This window comes from Gopherus flavomarginatus, chromosome 7 (genome assembly GCF_025201925.1).
Source record: "Gopherus flavomarginatus isolate rGopFla2 chromosome 7, rGopFla2.mat.asm, whole genome shotgun sequence".
In the NCBI taxonomy this organism is placed as follows: Eukaryota; Metazoa; Chordata; order Testudines; family Testudinidae; genus Gopherus; species Gopherus flavomarginatus.
Genome location: NC_066623.1, coordinates 29,767,097 through 29,791,444, shown reverse-complemented (window position 1 = coordinate 29,791,444; position 24,348 = coordinate 29,767,097). Strand labels below are relative to the sequence as shown.

General features: G+C 44.7%; 1 protein-coding gene across 1 annotated transcript in view; it reads left to right on the top strand.

The window, feature by feature from the left end:
* Nucleotides 1-24,348, top strand: part of SLIT3 (slit guidance ligand 3) — a 789,390-nt gene that overhangs the window by 741,593 nt on the left and 23,449 nt on the right. Inside the window, exons 31-32 of the mRNA XM_050962519.1 lie at nt 8,510-8,750; nt 17,411-17,541. Coding sequence (XP_050818476.1) covers nt 8,510-8,750; nt 17,411-17,541 — 372 coding nt within the window. The remainder of the gene's footprint in view (nt 1-8,509; nt 8,751-17,410; nt 17,542-24,348) is intronic.

Genomic DNA, 24,348 nt, shown 5'->3' with positions numbered 1-24,348 from the left:
AGAGAGAGAAATACCTGAAAAGATCAGCCTGGACAAAACAAAAATTGCATGAGCATTTATTCTGTGCATAGCAGTGTTTTTATTCTTCTATTTCATCCTTATTCTTTTTTCCTCAACAAGTATTTTTACTGCAAGTCAGTCAGCCTCCTATTGAACTGACATTGTATTTACAGCAAAGTAAGCAGCAATTTCACAGGACCAAATCTTACAAATATAAGAGAAACCCCTGAATTTCTTAGGCAAACCTTTTCCATCATGTTCCGTTCCCTGCTTAACTCCCCTGGTGACTACTCAATACTTGGGCTAGAGAGGGTACGAGGTAGACATTTTCTTGGTAGAATTTTAATCACTGAATAGCCTTGCTATTTGTTAGCATATTCAAGGATTTGTACTGCAGACTCATGCACCTCTACACTGCGTATTCAAATCCAACTCAAGCCAGTTATCAGATGGTGGTGATTCTAGGAGACCCCAGCTAGAGTGGTGATCTGTTCTGTGTTTTAAGGAATGTCTCTCAGTTGGTGCTCAAGAGGGAGGTACTAACAAGCATTTGAGAGTGTGTCTTCAAAAAATCACACTAAGGATCATATACTGAATAGAGTTGGTTGGAAATTCTATGATAGAACATTTTCCTATCTATATGTAAATGAGTCAAAAATGAAATGTTTCATGGAGATATTTCAATTTTGACCCCATTGCAACGGAACCCAGGTAGAGTTCTGATGGAAACTTCTCTGATTTCCTGCAAGCTCACTTGCCCAGCTCCTTGGCAGCCTGGACTTTCAGGCTTCCAGCTGTTTGGCAGTCCAAGAGCCTGAGAAACCCAGCTCCTAAGCACTCAGGCTCCTCTGCAGTTCACCTAGTGGTCTGCCACAAAGTGGGGCTTCTAGTATCCTAAGTCCTCCACAACTCAGCAGGTGGACTGCCCCTGAGCTGGGGACCCTAGAATGCCCAGGACCCAAAGCTCTAGAACAGCCCATATGCAGCCTGTCCCCGAGCTGGGGCTCCCTTCCCTTTTGTGGAGAATTTCAAATCTATGGCTGTTGTTCCAAATCAGAATGAAACCGGATTTCCAAATATCAAAAGCCACCATCAAATGGCTTTACCGTTTTCTGCACAGCCCTAATGATTAGCCCTGATACAGCACTTTTCAGCCATAGGATGAAGTGGGTAGGCAGCATTAGCCTCATTTTACAGAGGAGGAAATGACACAGAGAGCTTAAGGGAATTCCTTATATTCACATTGCAAATGAATAGCAGAGCCAGGATTTTAGAACCCAAATCTCCTGCTCCTCAGCCCATTGCCCTTGACTAAACCACCACCCGCAAGCTTTGATTCTAAATTCCTACGATTCCATGCAGTGAATAAATCACTGTGAGGAAGGACTGTCTTAGAAATCAGCTTCTGAGATTTTCCATATCGTTCTTATAAATTACCTTGAAATGTAGATTCGAGCTCTACTGACAACTTGCGTGAAATGAGTTTGGTGGTTTCAGCTCAGATCCTAGTGGTATTCACATCACCATATCACAACGATCACTGACTGCCTCACATCCCAGCAGTCTCAGAAGAGGCTTATGGGCTGAATGGGCGGTGGAGACTGAATTTGCCTTGGAGTTAGTCCACTCTCACTGTCCATCCAGAACTGTATCTGATCTCTTTCATAAGGAGCATTAAAATTCTGCTAACAAAAACTATCTGCTCATTATTCTTTTCATGCCGCTGGCCTTTTGTAGTTTCAAAGCGCACAGCTCTGAATGGGAGTGTGACCTTTTTTGTTAAGATTGTAATTGCAAACATGTTGAGGGACAGAGTTCAGATCTGTGATATGCAGGCATGCAAAATCACCTCCTGTGCATTTGCAAGATGTGCAGTGATATATGCCACAGGCATCAAACTACTAAGAGGATAGGATAACTTTGCAAATGTTTAAATACTGACAGAGGGAGAGAAGGTTTGAGGGGGCCTAGGAAAGATAACTAAGGAGGTATGAGATGAAACTTAGCACAGACATGTTTGGCTAAATATCAGAAAGCATTTCAGTGAGTGTACAGAATAATCAGTCAATAGTTGTGTCTATACTATTGTAATAAATGCATGGTTCCCTAACAGCTTTGTGGTTATGACTGTGCTGTACATCATGGTCACATGGACGGGGCAGTAATCATGGGGTTAAAACCCATATTCCTCTGCTGAGGAAGCATATTTGAACAAGGGACAATCACCATTAGCTATAGCAGTCTAGGACCTCTGATTCCATCCAGTAGGAATTAGTAGTGTGCATTCACATCAGTCATTTCATTATGGTGTGAGCTATTAATTGCTAATTTATAGTTACTCTATGTGAAGTACTTTAAGGTAGCTTATTACTTAGTGTGATATTCAAATACTTGATATGCTTTTCTTCCTGAAATGTTTTCTATGTATCTTCTGTCCACAGTATGATTTGTTTACCCTGTGGATGAACTCTGTTTCTACAGTTCATGAAACCCTATTGGACAAAATCTGACTTGTCAAATGTTCCCTTTAGCAATCCATGGAACAGCAGCGTTGTTCTGCTAAACGTTGCTTCAGAGGGGAAACATATATTAACTCTGCTGAGCTTTGCATAAACCATGCTGGTGTTTTTCTCCAATGTGTGGCTGTTTCAGAGCTCCCCCTTGTGATATTTCACTGCAGAAAATTCCACAGTGATGATTCAAATAAACAAGGATTATATAGCCCCGTAGACTCAGGCAGCTTGGACAAGAAGGGCCAGACTTTGACTTCCAATCATTGAATATACAAAAAGCCCCTGACAAACACTTGTGTGTAGTGTAACTTTTTTATGCTAGTAGCTGAACAGCTACAGCTCACTGAGAGAGCCAGTAAATGGGATGTGATTGCAGGGAGTAAATTACCCAGTGATTCATGTGGAGATTTGGGCATTAAAATGCTTTAGAAATCTTTGAGCGAGACACTGACCGCAGGCAAAACAGCTTCCTGTAGTACTTCCTCTTTGTTAGTGGAGGCTGGTATGGGCCAGGTGATTTTCCTAAATTCACATGAAAATATACAGGCTTCTACCTGAATTATTTCTCTCAGACAAAACAGAACAGCTGACACTAGGCTAAACAAGGAATCAGTGCTGAGATACTAGTACTACCATTAATGTGTGGGACAACCTAAGACATTTAAAGCGTCCATTTTAGCTGACACTAGGACAGCAGTGGTAGCTTCCCACTGAATTGGCCCCAGCTAGAGATTCACTTCCAACTGCCCTGTTAGAGCATTCACCAGCCAATCAGAAGAGTCCTGATTTGAGATGACAATCTGGCACACAATGAAACCAGGAGACTGCCCTAACTGGACATGTTCCATTGTTGTATGCAGTGTTGATGTAGCCATGTCAGTCCCGGGATAGTAGAGAGACAAGGTGGGTGAGGTAATATCAAACTTGAGCTGGGACACTCTGAATACTTTTCCCAGAGCTGAGGAAAAGCTCTGTGTAGCTCAAAAGCTTCTCTCTCTCACCAACAGAAGTTGGTCCAATAAAAGATATTACCTCGCCCACTTTGTCTCTGTAAATGAACTTGTCCATTCTAGTATCTGGCTCGCAGTTGGAGAGGCTGCTGTTAGAATCTGCTTTGGTTAGTCCTCCAGCTTTCCTTAGTTCCCTGGCTGCAACTAACAAGAGTACTAATAATCAGTCAAGCCTCGGCATCCATAGGTCTGAGCTACTGTAGCAGCTGGGTTAAATTGGCAAGCAAGCTGACATGTTAGCAGTGCTCCTTTGTGTATCTAGGTTAGCTTCTGACAACACTGTTACTCTTTTTGTTCCCTTACCTTCTTGGAGACTGGACCTCAAATAACTCCACTGTAGAAAATGTAAGGGGTGTATTGCCCAGTAAAGTAATTGGAATGGGGCTTGTGGGGAGTAACTACAGCTCATGGAAGAACTCTGCTACCCAATTGAAGACTGGGTTCCTTGCCTCAGATAGAGTGACACCCCTTCTCAGGATACAACTAACTCACAGTTGCCAAAGAGAACTTTTTAGCCTGCTACTCATCAGAAATGTTTTAAAGTGCATATTTCTCTTTGGCATGCCCCAGACTGAACCAAGTTTTGGGAAGAGAACAATTTCCCTGGGGAGGACTTCCCACTTCAGAAAATTCTAGCTGGCCACCCTCGTTTCCGCTGATGAATTGAACATAATGCTATGCTAGCAACATGCTCAGTATACTCCTCAGGAGCAAAATATAAATAAGTGGTGGTTTATGTTTGCCCAGCAGCGCTGCCTCCTAGACTACAGTTTTGAGGACACTTTTTTGTTTAAATGGGAAAACATATTAATAGGTTGTCCAGTCCCTCTGCAAAACTATGCAGTCTGGATAGACAGACAGAGGGCTCCAAGAGCAATGTTCCCCTTTAGCCTGTGCTAAATACTGTCACTGTGACCCCCCGAAAGCACAATGCATCAGCTCCAAGCAATGGGAAAGAAACAGATTCCTAATTAACTACTGCTGTCCCCGGCACTGTTCCCTAAGAGAAGAGCATTTGCTCTGAGGCAGTACTTCTGTGCACATGTGGAGTCCGGCTGTGTAATGTGGCTGCGTTTGTGTGGCAGATGAGGGAAGCATTTGGTAATACAATAAGAGAAGTGTTGAAATGCAATTTATCCTGGAAAGCCCAGTGAGATGATGGTGGCTGACAAGGAAGAAAGAGTGTTCAGCCACATCAGTATATTTGGATTTTGTATCATGCTAGCCTTGGACCAGAGCAATCCCAGGGGTGATACACATTGTAAAGTAGGCGGAGGCAGCCTGAGTACTGAAGGCCAGGCCTGCTGAACAGTATTTTGCCACCTTTTTCCCCACTCCCACCTCGCAGTTCTATGTAATAGATTCCTGTCTGCGGTAATGACGCCGCCATGTACAGGGCCAGGCTGTGGATTTGGGGGAGAGTTAACAAGAGGATTATTGTGGTACAACTCAAACTTAGCAGACTGTTTGTATAAACTGTGTGGATGGGGGTTGGGAGATCATTAGGTCCCACTGGCTGCCTCCTGAAGTAGGTAGAGCTCAGCTGCTTACTCCTTCCAGCCCTTAGCCACTGGCTTATTCTTTCAAGCTTATTTGCCCAAAGAAAAGGACAGGAAACTAACTGTAAGAAAGAAAAAGGAAAGCGGAGGTTCCCTCTTGCATCTGCATTTCCCCCAAACCAGGGATATCCTTCTATTGGCTGTGAAAGCAGGAGTGCTGCAGAAGCAGGTTCAAGTAAAGAATCCAAAATGTAATCAACGTTTGTACTTTACTTACTCTTCTGTTTGTAAAATACTGGGCCAAATTCTGCTCTCAAATATGGTGTAAATCCAGAATAATATCATCAGCTTCAATAGACGTCAAAACTTGACCCATCCACATTTCCTCAGATACAAATACCTCTAGTGTATGGTACCAAGATGGCCCAGTTGACTGCCTACTGAAACATCACTAGATTTAAGTCCAACATCATTCTATCACTGCAGTGAAACATTAGAGTGTTTGCACTCATGCCACCTGTTGAGTGAGATGTTAACTATTTCCTTTCTCTGGTAAATTACCCATGAGGAAATCAACAATGAAGAGTAGAGGATGCCGTAACCCATATTTCTTTACTAACTTCTATCTCAACAAAAGTAAATTCATGGCCAAGCTGAAGTTTCTATAGAATACATAACAGCTGTCCTATTTGCTAACAACCATTGCACTCCTAGTAGTACTGCTTGGTAAAGGGATTAAGATTGTATTCTAACTTCAGTTGGGGATGCTTTCCATGTATAGTCATGGAGCCTGGAGGTTTCATCTGCTTACAGGAAGAGAGTTTGGTTTTGTTTTGTTTTTTTTAATAAGAACTGTTATTCGGAGGAATTTCCCTGCAGAGCAGGAAATTCCCAGCAGGAATGGTTGGCTTTTAATTCTCCAGAACTGTACTGGGTATTCTAGCATTTAGTGTGTATGCATATGTCTTCCATAACTCTCTTATCAAAAAGGGGATTGAGACCGTGGTTGGAACGTGAAGCATCTCTGAGCACTGAGCATACATAACAGCAAAGTTCTGTTTGCATTCTCTGTGCACTGAGCAAAGATTTTTCATCATTTCATTTGTTATTCCAGTGGTTCCAAGTGGTCACAGAACTTTATGCTGTGTTCATTAGCACAAAGGTTTTGTTGGTTTTGGAAAGCTACTGTAATTAGGAACTTCAGGGCATGCAGCAGGTGCATTGATGTGCTTTTCTGCTTGAGCGTCTCAGTGGGATTAACAAACTGTCTGCTTAATGTGGCAGCCTAGCAGTGCTCATGGATGCTATGAGCATAGTGGGCATACTGGGTAGAAATGTTCAATCTGCTTTTTACTGTTTAGTTTGTCAAGTAGAATTACATTGTAAGATCACTGCAGTTTTTTACACTCTCCCTTCCCTTCCTGCCACCCCCACAATATTGTTTTTGATATTTCAGTGAAGTTTCATCATCCCAGCTTGTTGGAGAAAAGCAAGTCATTTGGAACAAATTCCAGACATAATGAAGTCAGGGAAACAACACAGGAAATTGAACCATAGCTATGGTTGTAGATGTGGGCCCAAGCCTCAAAGGCCAGATCAGATCCAAAGTTCATGTGCGTATGCATTGTTTTGGCGCACAGATTTGGCTTATTAAACAGATAAAGTCAGACACAAAGTATGGCTCTGGATCAAAATATTCCTCTCCCCACCTCAGCTTTCATGAATGCTCAGATATGATATTCCTGTTTTCAGCCACCTCTAATTATTGCAGACCTTACTGTCCTCAGAACTTTTTCAGTCCTTTACATAACCAGAAGTTCACCTAAGAGGGATCTGATGTTCCTGTGGCTGCTAGAAGCAGCATCATTAGGAAACTGCCCAGCAAATAACATGGTGTCAGTGCCTTAGTCTTGGTAAGTTTCAGAAATTGGTCACATGGCTAGAGATAGCACACTTTTTTTTTTTTACACTTTATACATAGAGAGTATGTCTACACTGCAGTCTGGGGTGTGATTGAAGCTTAAGTAGGCATACCCATGCTAGCTTCACCCACACTAGCGCAGCTAAAAATAGCACTGTAGACACAGCAGTGTAAGCATTGGGCTAGCAACATGAGTACATACCGAGGGTCCTCAGTGTAGCAAGGCGGTCTGGTTCCCCGCCACCCTGAAGGGGGACGAGACTCTCTGGATGCCAAAGTGAGAGGAGCCAGCGAACCCTGCACCCACCCCTCAGAGGTCAAGGCGCAGGCCAGAAAGTATAAAAGTCCGACCCCAGAGCTCACTTGGAAGACAGCCACCAGAGAGGCCAGATGCCTGTGGCGTAGCTCCCGCTTGGGAGGCCACGGCAATCGGCAGCTGACCTGAGGACTGGCCAGACCAGCCAATGTCTGATGCTAACCCAAGCCCAGAGATGCTGCCAAGCTTGCCGCTCACCATTTACCCTGAGGAGCCCATGGTGTGTGACCCCTTGGAGGATGCCATCCGGACCCAGGTACCTCTAGAAGGGGAGGTAGGAAGTAGTCTGGGGACAGCCGACCCTAGTCAGGCTGCAACACCGCCAAAGCCAATGTCAGTGTGTTGTGGCCAGGATCCCCACTGACACAGCAGCAGGTCTGCTGCTGCTGCTGCTAGGGCCCCAAGATCGGACACAGTGGAGTGGGTGGGCCTGCGTCCCCCCTGCCACCCAGTTCATGGATGGCAGACTCCCCCTCTCCCAGGCTGCGTGGAGCCTGGAGCCTGGGGTTTGCTGTTCTACTGTTTGCTCAGGGCCACTGATTGTTTGTTGCCCCGCTCTGACCCAGGGCCTGGGCTTGCTCATTGTGAACTGTTTGTTCAGCCCCTGCCTGAGGGCCTGAGCTACGGACTGTTTGCCGCACAGCCAGGCTAGTTCCCCGGCACACCTGACCGAAGTAGCAACTCGTGTTGTTCCCCGCTGCCCCGGAGGGAACGGGACCCAGCCAAACCACCCTACACTCAGCTTGCTTGTACCACTAGTTCATGCTGAAGCCCACACTACAGCCTCTACCACTCTTTTTAGCCATTCTAGCATGGATATGTCTATCCATGTCTACCTTGGACTGCAGTATAGACACAGCCCTACTGTAAAACAAACAAGTAGACCTTTTAAAACATTTAAAAGCAGGGCTTTGGCCTCATGGCTGCTGTTGTAAAAATAGAGATAGGCTCAAGCTGCAAAGTCTGAATCTGAAATGTTTCAAAGGGATGTGTGTGTGTGTGTAGGGGAAGGTGAGAATCAGATCTGGAGTTTTGGCTCAGTCCCTTGCCTAATGGTACCCTATTTGCATGCATGTAATTTGAAGAGGCCTCCTCCAAATATCTGTGAGCAGCTGGGAATCACAATGCCATGTGGTTTATTAGACTTGGGGAGTCACAATACAATACGGTGTTTGAATCTCAGATCCTGGAAATGCTGCCAGAGTGCTAAAGGGTTGTGATAATTACAGGTGCTTTTTTTTCCTTTAAAGTGGACTCTTCTGTGAAAATCCCCCACCAATGGTTCTACTACAGACCAGCCCTTGTGACCACTATGAATGCCAGAATGGGGCTCAGTGCATTGTAGTGCACCATGAACCAGTCTGCCGCTGCCTGGCTGGCTTCGCTGGCCAAAAGTGCGAGAAACTCATCACTGTCAACTTTGTTGGGAAGGATTCCTATGTTGAGCTGCCATCGGCCAAAATCCGTCCCCAGGCAAACATCTCCCTCCAGGTATGTTCCACAGAAGAGGTAATGGCTCATGTGTCACCCCAATGTCCTTCCAAGAGATAACCTTTCAGTGCTTTTCATACCAGAGGAAGTGCATTTATTGACCCACATAATGACAGACAATTGGGGCCATGTTGGGAAGGTGACAGTGGCTGCTCTGCAACTGTGCTGTCACATTATGCAGTGACTGAGATAGTCCCGTCCCTGGTTGACCCCCAGCCTCTCCACCCTGTTACCTTCTGAGACTTGCATAACAAGCTGGTAATGGCTGCTTAAATAGGGACTGTATCTTCAAATTTCCCAGTCTGGCTGTTGATGTACAGGTTAGCCTGTCATCCTTCATCAGTGAATGTTTAATAGTAGGGCATAGCATTGTAAAAAGATGCTTCTTGAAATGGCTTTTTCCAGAAATTAGACTGCTCAGGCATTACAGTGCATGTTCACTTAGACAAAAGTGGGTAGATTTTGGTTTAATGTCTGCTTAGATCATGTCAATTTGCTTTGTGTTATGTGTTTTAGAAGACAACGGAAAATAAACTTTATGGTTACCATGACTCTCCTGCAGTATTTGTTTGTATTTTCTGGATCACAGATGCTTTGGATTGGAGCCACTAAATCCAATATTAGATCCATGTCTTTTGGAAGTCATTTGGACATACAAATACAATTTTAAAATATGCCTATCTCATTTGAATTATAATTATTTTTCCATTGGCCTAGGGTAACGGGGAAAAATCTGCCCCTTTTAACAGTTTGTAATAAAGAGAAAAGAGAAACATAAAATTAATCTGTGACATAATATATCTCTTCCATACACCACTGCTTATGCACCTGAACTGCTGCCATCCCAGCATCACCCTATGAAAGAGGAAAGGCATTTCAAGTGATGAATGAGGCTATGTGTCAGAGAGAGGTTATCGCATTAGTCTTTCCTCTGTGGCAAACTCAGGACACTTAGCTACCAAGAGAGGGGTAGTAATTAGTCCCAGAAGGCTTAACCATGGAGGAATAAGGTTCAGCTGGAACAGGGGTTACCAGAGAGCTAATTAGTTTCAGCTGGCCCCAATGGCTGGAGATCTTTTTAAACCCTCCCTGGCAGGGAAGCAGGGAGGAGGAGAGAAGTAGAGTAGCTGCCAGCGAGTAGGGGCAGCTGAACTCTAAAACTTTCCTTGCAAGGCAGATTGCACTCTCCCCAGAAGGAGAGGGCAACAGAACAAGGGCCTGACTGAGAAGGGATCAGCCAGACCCTGCGCGACTGTGAAGGGCTTTTGCTTTGCCCAAGCCTGTGTCTCCAAGGCTGAGAAGGACTGAGCTAGCAGAGGAGAGAGAGGTACTTTGCCACGCTTGGTGTCAGAAGTGGGATGTACTAGTGAGTGAGGCTTGGTGGCAAGCCATCACAGGGTAAGGTTAAAAAAAAAAAAGAGAAAATATTTTTGGTGGGGGGGAAAAATGGAGGATGTACTGAAGGCGTTGATGCAGGCCACCACGGCTCAACAAGAGGCTCCCCGAGTACAGGTGGCGGCCCAGCAAGAGTCCGTACGGGTACAACAGGAGACCAACCAGCTGCTGATGAGCCAGGCGGCCCAAGATCGAGCCACCCTGACCGAGGTAGTGAACCAGTTGAAGGCGCTGACCACGATGACGCACGCAGCCCAGGGGACCCGGCCACTACGGGCAAGCAACTACTTACAGAAGATGACAACGGATGACGATATAGAGGCGTATCTCCTCGTGTTCGAGAGGACGGCACTGCGGGAGGCCTGGCCCCAAGACCAGTGGGCAGGTCTGCTGGCTCCATTCCTGTGTGGGGAGGCCCAGAAAGCCTATTTCGACATGACTGCAGAAGCAGCTATGGATTACCCTCGGCTGAAGGCGGAAATCCTGGCGAGGGCAGGCGTGACGCCAGCCATAAGGGCCCAGCGCTTCCAGGAGTGGAAGTACCAAGAGGACAAACCACCAAGGTCCCAGCTATTTGATTTGATACACCTTGCGCGGAAGTGGCTCTGCCCCGAGGCCCGTGGGCCGGAGAAGGTAGTAGAAACCCTGGTATTGGACAGGTACATGAGAGGGTTGCCGCCGGACATATGGGGGTGGGTCCGCCAAAATGATCCCTCCTCTTATGACGATCTAGTTGCTCTCATGGAGAGGCACTTAGCAGCCCAAGAACTTTCTCAGACCACCGAGCGAGGAAGGCACCAGTATCGGAGACCAGCCTCTGCACCGAGGCCCCGGTTTGCCCCAGCTCCAGGCTGGAAAATGGAGGGGAGGCAGGAGGCGGAAGAGCCGCCGGCAGTCCCGGAGAGACTGGAGGACTGGGGAAGAAAGGCTCAGGGGATAAATCCCAACAGCCCGAAAAATAGGGGGCTGCCTCGAGGGGGGTACCGCTGTTATGCCTGTGGTGAATTAGGGCATATTGCTGCCCAATGCCATAATCTAGGAGAGCCCATGCAGTGTGAACTGGGAGATATAGGGGGGCCATGCGAGCTAATAAGTCTAGTCAGGGTTGCGATGGTCCCCCATAGGTACACTAGGCCCGTTAAGCTGAATGGTATAGAGACCACAGCTTTAGCAGACTCGGGAAGTGCAGTCACACTGGTCTCAGGGAAGCTGGTCAGGCTGGGCCAACTATCCCAGGCCAAGCACTCGGGAATATCCTGTGTACATGGGGATATCAGCTATTACCCGACAGTCCCTGTACGCATAGAAGTTCTTGGGAACCCCGTTGAGTTGACAGTGGGAGTTGTCCCGAAACTCCCTTACCCTGTCCTTATCGGACGAGACTTCCCGGGGTTTGATGGCCTACTCCCCGGGGACGAGGGAGAAGGAAAGAAGGACCCGGGACCCAAAGGGTGGCCCAGATCTGGGACCCTCTCCCCACCTTCCACGAGTTTAGCCAGGATGTGTTCTTCCCACCGGGGAAGTCCAGGAAGACTCGGAGGGAACGGAGGGCCAATAAAAGGAGGTGGACAAGGATCCTGACACGGTACCTGACGCCTACACTGGCAGGGGAAAGAGGAGACTCAGCTGACAGCGGGACGGGGTCGGCCAACTACAACCCAATTGTTGGACCGGGTTCCCCAGCCACTGTCCCTGAGGGGGAGACGGAGGTAGACCCCCCCGAAGTAGGGCCAATAGGGACCGCACGCGGGACTTTTGGTCAGGATCAGGCCAATGATCCCATATACCACAACATTTTTAAGGAAGTAGTCAAGGTAAATGGGGTCCCAGTGGAGGGGAGAACTAAGGGCCCAGCGCCGTATTATATGATTAAAAAAGATCTTCTGTATAGAGTAGTCCGCGTCCAAGAGCAAGTCATCGAACAACTCTTGGTCCCCCGGAAGCATTAAAAAGCAGTAATGGATCTGGCCCACAGTCATCTATTTGGGGCCCACCTAGGGATGGATAAGACCCTCAATCGGATTCTACAGAGGTTTTTTTGGCCTGGTATTTATGCAGCCGTCCGGCGATATTGTTCCTCCTGTCCGGAGTGCCAAATACATGGGCCCCGACCATACTTAAGGGCCCCTCTGGTACCTCTGCCAATTATTGAGGTTCCATTCGAACGTATAGCTATGGACATAGTGGGGCCATTGGAGAAGTCGGCCCGGGGCCATCAATACATCCTGGTAGTACTAGATTATGCCACCCGATACCCCGAGGCCATCCCCCTACGGAATGCCATGTCCAAGACCGTAGCCAAAGAGTTAGTCCAGATATTCTCCAGAGTAGGGATACCTAAGGAGATCCTGATGGACCAAGGGACCCCCTTTGTTTCTAAACTGATGACGGACTTGTGTACCATGCTCCACATACGGACCCTCAGAACGTTGGTCTACCATCCTCAGACCGATGGCCTTGTTAAACGTTTTAATAGGACGTTGAAGAGCCTGTTACAGAAGGTGATTAGTCGTGACGGAAAAGACTGGGATGCCCTGCTATCTTATGTACTGTTTGCCGTATGGGAAGTTCCTCAGGCTTCCACTGGATTCTCCCCCTTCGAGCTGTTATATGGTCGACAACCCAGGGGCATACTGGACCTGGCTAAAGAAGACTGGGAAGAACAGCCAAACCCAGGGAGAAACATTGTGGGACATGTGCTGCAAATGAAAGACCGAATAGCCCGAGTCACCCACCTTGTGCACGAACACATGGAGAAGGCCCAAGGGACGCAACAGATGTACTACAATCGTCAAGCACGGTCCCGGAAGTTCCAGGTGGGGGACTGGGTGATGGTGCTCATACCCACGGCGGAGAGCAAGCTCCTGGCCAGGTGGCAGGGGCCCTATGAGGTAATCGAAGCCGTAGGAGAAGTTGATTATAAGGTCCGGCAGCCAGGTCGCCGGAAGCAGGAGCAGATCTACCATATAAATCTGCTGAAACCTTGGCGGGATAGAGAAGCTCTGGTAGCTGCACTGGGGGCACCATCCCCTAAAGGCGATCAGCCCAACCTGGTAGGAATATCCCCGGAGCTGACCCCGGAACAACGATCCGAAGTGGTCAGCCTGATCAAACGCAACCAAGATGTGTTCTCGGAAAAGCCAGGCAGGACTACTGAGGTTCACCATCACATCTTCACAGAACCTGGAGTGAAGGTGCACGTCAAGCCATACCGGATCCCGGAGGCCAAGAGAGAAGAGATTACGAAAGAGGTCCGGAAGATGCTGGCCTTAGGAGTCATTGAAGAGTCTCATAGTCAATGGTCCAGTCCCGTGGTTTTAGTGCCTAAGCCAGATGGCAGTATGAGGTTCTGCAATGACTTCCGCAAGCTAAACGAGGTGTCCCGATTTGACGCCTACCCTTTACCCAGGATAGATGAGCTGATTGACAAACTGGGAAAAGCCCGTTTCATGTCGACCCTTGATCTTACTAAGTGCTATTGGCAGATCCCCCTGGCTAAAGCCGACAAGGAGAAGATGGCCTTTGCAACCCCAGAAGGACTATATCAGTACACTGTTCTTCCCTTTGGATTGCATGGGGCCCCCGCTACCTTCCAGCGGCTGATGGACAAACTGTTACGGTCCCATGGGGAGTACGTTGCTGCCTATCTTGATGATGTCATCATATATAGCCCTGACTAGGAGACGCACCTAAGAAAGGTAGAGGCAGTCCTGGATACCCTGAGAAAGGCCGGACTGACTGCAAATCCCTCCAAATGTTCGATCGGGTTAGCTGAGGCCAAATACCTTTGGTTATATTGTGGGGAGGGGCGTGGTGAGGCCCCAGCTCAACAAGCTAGACGCCATACAGAAGTGGCCCCGACCACTCCGGAAAAAACAGGTCCAAGCATTCCTGGGACTCGTGGGGTACTATAGACGTTTCATTCCCCACTTCACCACCAGAGCATGCCCATTAACAGACCTGACCAGGGCTCAGGGCCCAGATATAGTAAAATGGTCTGCTGAGGCTGAAGCCGCTTTTGCAGATCTGCGAATGGCCCTCTGCACAGACCCCGTACTGATAGCCTGGAGGGAGGAGTTTATCCTGCAAACAGATGCCTCTGAAGTAGGGCTGGTGGTGGTGCTTTCACAAATGGTCGGAGATGACGAACACCCCATCCTCTTCCTCAGTAGAAAGCTCCTGCCTAGGGAACGGAAGTACCCCATAGTGGAAAAGGAATGCTTGGCGGTAAAATGGGCCGTTGAAAGCCTCCGCTATTATCTACTGGGACGGAGGTTTACCCTGGTCACAGACCATGCCCCATTGCAGTGGATGCACCAGAACAAGGACAGAAATGCAAGTAACGAGATGGTTCCTATCGCTTCAACCCTTCCACTTCACGGTGCGACACAGGTCGGGAGCCCAACATGGCAATGCGGATGGCCTGTTGAGGGTGCACTGCTTTCTGACCCAAGTAGCCCAACCCCGTAGTGTTGAGCAGGGGGGTGGGGGATATGTGGCAAACTCAGGACACTTAGCTACCAAGAGAGGGGTAGTACTTAGTCCCAGAAGGCTTAACCATGGAGGAATAAGGTTCAGCTGGAACAGGGGTTACCAGAGAGCTAATTAGTTTCAGCTGGCCCCAATGGCTGGAGATCTTTTTAAACCCTCCCTGGCAGGGAAGCAGGAGAGAAGTAGAGTAGCTGCCAGTGAGTAGGGGCAGCTGAACTCTAAAACTTTCCTTGCAAGGCAGATTGCACTCTCCCCAGAAGGAGAGGGCAACAGAACAAGGGCCTGACTGAGAAGGGATCAGCCAGACCCTGCGCAACTGTGAAGGGCTTTTGCTTTGCCCAAGCCTGTGTCTCCAAGGCTGAGAAGGACTGAGCTAGCAGAGGAGAGACAGGTACTTTGCCACACCTCATTTTGCTTTATTTTCTCAGTTTAAAAAGGAAATGGCTTCTGGTGGTGCAAGTAATGTTCCAGAACTACTTGTGGGAGTGTAAATTCAACAGAGTCAAAACACCAGTGGGGAAGACTTTCCAGACAGGACTAGATTTCAGGATAAAGAATTGATTTTTTCAAATGCTTATTTAGATGGTTTCTACCAAGTTTGTTCTGTTGACTGAAAAAATATTGTAAATTTCTATGTCTGCCACAAAAAAAATCTACAAATAATATTCATAAAAGGTTTTGCCAAAAACCACAGAAGGACCTGATCCCAAGGCAACAGAAGTTGATGGGACTCTTTCCACTAACTTTAACAAGTTTTATGTTGGCCCAACATTACCACCACCTGTTTAGATTAATGTCTTCTATCATAGCTAAAGGAACCACCTGGAATCATAAGATCAGAATTTTACCTCTCTATCAAAGGCCTCACCTCCTGAAGATTCAACCAGTTGAAAGTATAAATAATTTTCAAACATTGCATGACTTGCTTAGCATTTCTTTGTAAGTTGCTTTTTAAAAAATAATGAATCTTTATTATGATGTAGATAATGCAGAGGCCAACAAGTCCGTGTACTCAGTTTATATGAGAGAGCAATTAGCTCCATGTAGACAGATTACTTTCTCCTTTTTATTTTTTCCAAATTCTCTCATTTCAGATCATAGGAAAGTCTCTCAAAGACTCTAGAAAGTCTGATATTCTCAAGGGCTCCACTGTACCATAGGCTAAGTTCAGAGCTTCAAACCCTTGACATTTTCCCTTTAAGTAAAATGTACAAGGAGTAAATGTCTCCCAGCAATAACTCAGGGGCCAGGCCTGCTTGTTACATAGAACACCCACAGATGGTGTTCTCAAATCTTATTTTCCAGTTTAAATATTGTTTCTGCTTCTGCTAATTAATTGCCAACAATGTAAAATTGGGATACCTCCATGGCCATTAAAAAGGGATTAAAGAGAGCTTCCTTTTAAAACATGCTCATAAAAGAATGAAAATCATGCCCTCCTAAGGGGCAAGGAAGAGTGTTTTTTTTAAATAAAAATAGATTAAAATATTTAACTGTTTAGTTGTGCCACTTAACTGCTATTAAAAAAAAAACCTTTGCAATATTTGTTGCAAAAATAACTCTGAGGCAGATTTTGTTCAAAGTATTTCTTGTCCTACTTTTTCTACTCTCACTTTTAGGGGCACCTCATGGGAAGGTGAATTCATCACCTGTGGGTTTTGGCTTTTGGGTATCTTTTAGGACACTAAAGATGGAAATCTAGGAGGGCCTGAAAGGTTCTTATATTCTGACCCTCTGGATCACCAGTTTGAACTCAGCCTGGCTTGGTGATAACTAGAGCTGGGTGAATAATTATAATGTATAATCCATTAGGCACACTTTAGTTTCTCTTTGTGTTCACAGAATGTCCATGATCAGATTGAAATGGTCTTAAGTTTATTTGTTTGCAATTTTGATAACTTAATTGACTCTGTATCTTGCCTCTCTAAATCCCTAATTCAAGCTGTTGCTTGAATTGTGAAATGAATCATGTGCTGCCAAAAAACAGTCACAATTCACTCTTAGAGATTCAAGAGAGAAAGATTGGAATTAGAATTGTGCCCCTTCACCTCCTAAAATAGAGGTCTCTACCATTTTAACCAAAGAAAGCATGTTGGGCTAGTGGCTATGGTAGGTCCTTATTTTGTGTCAAGGCCCAGCAGCTAAATGACATCTCAGTCACTTGCTCATTCACACAAAGACACTTCGTCGAGGTTAATCACATTCCGTAGTGAGATGTGAAGTTTTCACAACTGGGTTTTAAGTTCAATTTCCATTAACATTTGAAAGTGCAGGATTTAAAAATCACGGCCCATGAGCATTTGCACTAGTAAAATTCCATTGCACAAATGTTCAGGGTATGCATTTCAAAGGGCCTAAGTAAATACTTTAAAAATGGGAATGGCTCTTAGCAGAACAGTATTTTCAGAATTGACCTGACTCTGCTGACCAAAGCTCATAATGGCAGCTGAACAGCCTATATAAAATGAGTTCAGCGGCTCCTGTCCAATACCTAGAGTCCACCATGCAAAACTCACCATTACACTCTAAACCTTTGTTGACAGTCTTAAGAAACACCAAGGATAGAATGGGTGTGGAATTACCCCCTCAGTTCATGGTCAATGGTTGAGGCAGTTTGGGGGAATTTTCATTGCTAATGCTCTTGTTGTATCTGATTTTAAAAATGTCAGTAGAGTTGTTAGTCTAAGTATAGGATCCTTCCATATGATACAGGTTTAGTGTTTCCATTTTTATTAACTCTAAAGCATCCTCACCTAACTGTTGATGTTTCACAGGTAGCAACAGATAAAGACAATGGCATCTTATTGTACAAAGGGGACAATGACCCTTTGGCTTTGGAGTTGTACCAAGGACATGTGAGGCTTATCTATGACACACTGACCTCTCCACCCACCACAGTGTACAGGTAAGTTCCTCCACCTAAGCTGTTACAGGATGCACTGTTCCCCAAAAGATGGCGAGGTGGAACTTTCTATGAAAAATCTTTGTCAGAGTACGTGACAAGCTCTTTTATTTTTTACTTATCTGTCCCAGGTTGAAATTGCATTTCTCCCTTTCGCCATCTCCAAATATCTAAAACGTCTGTTTCGTTAACTGGGAATCTTTTGTCTTCACAGACTGCAAAATTAGGGTGGTTGCATTAACCTCTGCTAAGAAGTCAGTGTTTTTATCAGTTACTTCCCAGTTGTATACGAGTTATTGCAGTTATTTCCTATTCTGAGAGAAAGGAAATACTGTGATTTCACAGATATTACAGTGTGGTAGCTTTGGGTAAATCCTGACTTTGCAGCTGTTCATTGTAATCAATTTCCTCCTCTGGATATCTACAGTAATCTCAGAATCCTGAGAGAGACAGCAATAGAATGTAATGCCAGTGGTACAGGATTGCAGTTTGATAAAATGGGACAAGAAAGGCTTGACTTTATTACAGGGCAGATGTTTTTAGAAGCACTGATACCTGCATCAACAACAAAATAAAAAACATAGCTAATGGAATTAAACAGAAGGACAAGTGTGACACAGAGTCATCTGGATTCCAAAAGCCTGCAATTTGGAATTTCAGACATTCCGAGGGATACAAGAGCAAATCTCAATTCATTAACCACAAGAGAGAGAACCAAAGACAAAAAGGGTATAAGCCATATCCAAAGTGAGTTTTTTTTTTATTAGGACCCCGACAGCAGTGCCCACAGGTCTTTCCTCCACCAGAGTCTGCTCCAGACTGACTTCCCTCTGATAACCTAGTCCCTGATCTGCCAGACTTGTCTCATATGCTCATACCCCTCTACCCATACAGAGCCTGTTAAATTCAGTGACAGGTACCAAGGTCTGCCTGGATGGATGTCATTGCAGGAATCAGGGCTTTATTTTATATGCTAGTGAGGTTACCCAGCTTGTCTTGCTCTTAAAGGGGTAGTCCCCTATCACAGCAATTATAAAGATGCAGTTTATATGCAGGTAAAGAGGATGATGCTGAAACTTTTTTCCTAAAGATTTTCTCAATACTTCATGTGAGATTTTAGTCCCCCAGAAACAAGGCAGATGTATAATTGCCTCTGGCGTTAGTTGCTGTCTCTTCCTTTTTGAGAGCTGAGATATATGTAACAAATGAAAATAAATCAGTAGGCTGCTTTCTATTCATGTGGTGTAAAGACTAATTAGGCAATGCAATGATATCAGCAGGTCCTGTACTGAAACAGGAAGGCCCGTGATTAGGTCTGTGCTATCCTGTCCACCGTAGGAAGGAACAAAGGGTTTTGTTGGTGATTTTCACCAGTGATACCGGCTTAGTGAGAGAGGCATGAAAATTTACTCTTTATTCAGCTGCTAATCCTAATTGATTCCATGTTAGAGCAAAGCCAAAGTTGTTAAACAGTTTTAGGCCACTAATTAGAACATAGGGGAAGGCTCATTATTTGCAGACAGCACACCAGGTGACAGATCCTAGTGGGAGGCTGCTCTCAATTGTCAATGGCAGAATAGTGCAGTGACAGGAGCTGTTTCTGACATCAGTGTGCTTTATGGATCCGCTACCTTCTGACAAAGTTGCTGGAGATGGCAAGCATCAGTGTCCTCATTATTCCCGTGCCCTTCGTATTGATCAAGGAGGAGGTCTCCATTCAGAAAGACACCTCGTTACCATAAAATTAATGGCCTGCTCACTACGTTTTGCACCATGTGATCTGTTGAGATGGGAAAGCTGCTGCTTAATGTGATGCCCTTTCTGAAGTGTCACCCTAATCTTTTATTAGTTTAAGGAATATAGCAGAATGGGATTAGCATGAAGCTTGATGGGAAAAGATTAGGCTGATTGAGAAAAACTGCAGCTATAGAATGTCAAAAAGAGACTTCTAAATGAATTTAAAAACTTGTTTTCCTTAAGGATGGGGGAAGGGAGAGAAACCTGCTTGTCTCCGTAGATTCATGGAGTTTAAGGTCAGAGGGGACCATTAGATCATCTAGTTAACCTCTGTATATCACAGGCAATTACATTTCACCCAGTTATCCCTGTATTGAGCCCCAGTAACTTGGGTAGGACTAATGCATAACTTGTGTTAGGCTAAAACATAAATTCCAGAAAGGCATTCAGAAGATAGCAAGAGATGGAGAATCAACTACTTCCCTTGTAGTTTGTTCCAATGGTTAATCACCCTCACTGTTAAAAATGTATGCGTTATTTCCAGTAGGAATTTGTCTGACTTCCACTTCCAGCCATGGGTTTACATTATGACTTTCTCTGCATATTAAAGAACCTGTTAGTACCAGGTACACCACTACCCCGATATAACGCTATCCTCAGGAGCCAAAAAATCTTACCACATTATAGGTGAAACCATGTTATATCAAATTTGCTTTGATCCACCAGAGCATGCAGCCCCCTGGAGTGCTGCTTTTCCGCATTATATCCTAATTCATGTTATATTGGGTTGTGTTATATCGAGGTAGAGGTGTACTTTCTTCCTATGGATGTATTTGTACGCTGTAATCAAGTCACCTCTCAGTCTCCATTTTGACAAGTTTAACAGACTGAGGTCTTTAAATCTCTCACTGTGAAGCATTTTCTCCAGCTCCAACTTTTCAATAGTCTTTTAAGAATGTGGGCACCAGAATTGCCCATAGTACTGTAGTATCGGGCTCACCAATGCCATATACAGAGGTGAAATCTCCTTGCTACTCCCATGTCTAACGTGGTCAAATGGATTATGTAAAGTGATTGAACACTCCTAGGCTTACATTAGATATATACTGCCTGGCTTTGAGGAACTCTTTCAAATCTTTTGGACCAGATTTAGCCCACCAGTACCACCAAGAGCTGTTGCACCCCAAAGGAAATATACCCCCAGGCAAGGATAAGCAGTGTTTTCACCACTGTCCTTCAGAAGTGTCTGCTGGGAGAGAGGGAGGCTTTACATTCAAGCAGGGGCTCTTCAGTAGGCTCTTCATCAGTTGAGGCCGCAGAGAAGATGCAGATCACCTTCTTTCTGTTGTGCCAGCCCCTGTGCTATTCTGGGACCTTTGGGGCTGTCGGCTGTGGATGGTTCACGACAGGCCCACTAGCCATCCATTGGTGATTCTGTGCCATAGTCTGCATAGTCAAGAGAACGTGGCCCAGTGGACTTAAAACTGTAGAACAGCAATGAAATAAAGATAATGAGTGACTAATATAGTTAATCTCGGGGGGAGATAAGATGTTATTTTGGCTTTCTAACTTAGTGTTTTCCAAAAAAATTTCTTTGACTTGTCTCAGATGCCACGTGATCCATAATGTTCACACATTGTTCTTTTTAAAATCTCATCCTAAAGACCCATGCATGGCAAACTGCCTGGAACAATCTCAGTTTATCTGATTATAATGGGTTCAGTTGACCCTACCTGGCTTTGAACCTGCTGTTTCACTGTTTTTCAAACTTCGGCTTTAGATTATTAAACCATTCCTGCGAGCTAATGATGGTGTAAGGAGTGCTAGAAAGACGGATGAGGAGTGCATGCTGGGTTCTGTCAGATTTATTTCCCCTCTTGTTAGTATAGTGCCAGTAACATGTTGTATTCCTCAAATGGTATTATTAAGAAAAGAGAAATCTGTATCTATAAGTTTGAACTTCACCTCACCTGCTTTGGAGTTTTGAGATGACAGGCTTCCTTAGGACTGTTACCTTGGAGGATTAATCAAGCATGGTGAAGCAAAAGGATAATGGCTTGCTAGCAGGCCAGGTGAAAGTAGCTTATACTGCCTGTTGGGTGTGTTGCTTTGTTTTTGTTTTTGGGTGTGTAGTTGTTTTTGGGTTAGGAGATACACATTGCAGGATCTTACTTGCTCCCTTCAGTGCCTTTGTTTAAGTAGAATTGTAATGCAAAGTTAGTTAAGAAAAGACTACCGTATATACTTGTTCTTTAGCCCGTTCATTTATAAACCGACCCCCCAAGATGGATAGGTAAGAACAGCAAAAACTGTATGACCCTTTCGTAAGCCAACCTTATATTTCAGGGGTTGGCAAACTTTGGCTCCCAGCCAATGGTAGCTGCTGGGAATGGCAAACCATGGACACTGGGAGCTGAGGGGCTCCATTCCTGGAGACGCTCCAAGTAAACAAAACGTCCCGACCCATCAGCGGCTTACCCTGACGGGCCCGGAGCCAGTTTGCCAACCCCTGCTATATTTTAAAAGCTGGCATCACAAGAAACACTCAAAAGTTTTGCTAGAATTATTTTAATGTAATCTAACAAAAAACCTGTTGTTGTTATAATAATAACTGAACAAATACGAATTCGCCTTCAAAATTACTGTCAAAACTTAAAATCAGTAAATGGATATTTAAAACAAGTAACTTAGAACAATATGAGACTTTAAAAATCTTAAAATCCTTCAAAGTCTGAATCAGTCTCTGATTCACCAAACAGTTCAATAAACTCAGCTTTAGTCAAGGCTGCATTGTCATCATAGATGTCAGCAGCGTTGTCTTCTCATCATCAGCCTCGGTTGTGTCATCATCAAATATGGCATCGTCTTCTGACCCATCGAGTGCGTTGCTGATACATCATTTCCTAAATGATTTTTCTACCATTTCTGAGGGAATGGACCCCCATGCGTCCTTGATCCACTGGGCGACCAGATTGATTTCGGGCTTCATAAGATTCCCGCCTTTTGTCAACTTCCCATGCCTGAGCACATCCATTCAGACCACATTTTGCGTAGCCTGTCTTTAAAGGGTTTGTTCAGGCAGACGTCAAGCGGTTGTAGAACTGAAGTTAAGCCTCCCGGTATTACAGCCAAAGTAGTTTTCATATTTTTGGCCATATTTTGCACCTCATTCATCTTGTGTGCCCTGAACATGTCCCAAACGCTCATAGCACGTTTCTTGAAAAGTGCTCCTGGTCTCTTATTCCACACTTTTTCCAGCCATTCAATAGTCCCACTTTCATTCATCCATCCCTTTTCGTGTGCACGTACAATGACACCAGCAGGAAATTTCATGTTTTTAGGTAAGGTTTTTCTTTTAAAAACAACAACAGGAGGGAGCTTTGATCCATTTGCCAAACATGATAAAACCACTGTAAAATGGATTTTTTCATGGCCAGTGGTTTTAATTAAAACTGTTTTTTCACCAACACCAGTTACCGTACTGTTGCTCGGGAAATCAAATGTCTTTGGTATTTCATCCATATTTCCTATTTATGACAGTTCAAATGCATATTCCTTTTGATATTTTATAATAAACCTTTGGAAAGATTCGATTTTTCCTTCCAGGTCTCTAGGCAGCTTTTGCGCTATCTTTGTTTGCTGACGAAGACAGAGACCATGACGGTTCATGAAGCGAGTACACCAACCCGCTGATGCGACAAACATTGACGGCTTTACTGACTTGTATTTGTCATCTTTCAACATTTGCAGCGCATGCAGATGAATTCCAGTTCTAGTGACAATTTACTCATTTTGTTGACATTCAACAGCCCAATTATTGAGATCTTTCTCTAGCTCAGGAAATGAAGAGCACTTTGTTGGACATTTTTTCTTGCTTCTAGGCATGTCTTTTAGTGTTGTTTTATTTTTTCTTACCATTCTCTTACTTGCTTCCCACTGATACAGAATTCACAAGCAGCGGCGCAGTTATTATTTGCTTCTGCATATTCAACAACTTTAAGTTTGAATGCTGCATGATAAGAAGACCTTTTTCTTTTGATTTCACTATTGTTCATTTTAAATACTAGTATGAACATAGATTATTATTAATACAGTTGTAGATTTTGTAGGACTTTATATAGGAATGTCACCTGCTTTATCACTGTCAAATTATTATTGTTCTTTGTTTATTTCAAAGCAGCCCTGTAGATCGGCATGTCTGTAGGGATAACAGGCTGTTTCAATTTTATTAGCGATTCCATCGATTCTGCATGTTATATTTTCATATTGGCTTGAGGCTTATGAGGTCCATTTCAAGCCAATCTAGTCCACTAAACAAAGCCTTTGCAACTTTAAAAGGCTGCTGTATTGACATCAATAAATGAGTCGGCAGACTTTGGCTCCTGGCCTGTCAGGGTAAGCTGCTGGCAGGATGCTTTGCTGACCTGGAGCATCTGCAGGCATGGAGCCCCTCAGCTCCCTGTGACCGTGGTTCGCCGTTCCCAGGCATTGGCTGGGAACGGCGAACCGCGGCTACAGGACGCTGAGAGGCTCCATGCCTGCAGACGCTCCAGGTAAACAAAATGTCAATGTATTAGATATTCAATTCAATGATTCCATAGAGTTTAAAATCATTAAATTTTGGTGTAGACCTGTTTATAAGCCGACCCCCGCTCTTTGATGCATCACTTTTTTAACAAAAATATTCAGCTTATGAACAAGTATATATGGTAATTGGCTGTTCGTTCTGGACCTACTTTAAATTTCTCCACTCCTGCATTATGACTTGGATGGAAAAGTCAAAGTTTGAATTAATGTTTTCTTGAGTACTAGCCATAAAGTCAGGTAGAAGTCAGCAAATATCCATTGTATGAGATTATACAAAGTATATTGCCAAGCAAGAAGGAGATGGAAGTTAATGTACAAAAAACTCTAGATTAAAATTGGCCTTTAAGAGAACATCCTACTGCCCTATTATGGGTGAGGATCACTTTTGAATTGCAAATTAAAGACAACCTGAACCTCATGGTAAACATTTTACAAAAGATCCACTCTGTACAGAAGCATTACTATTCATTGTTTCCTCTCATCACT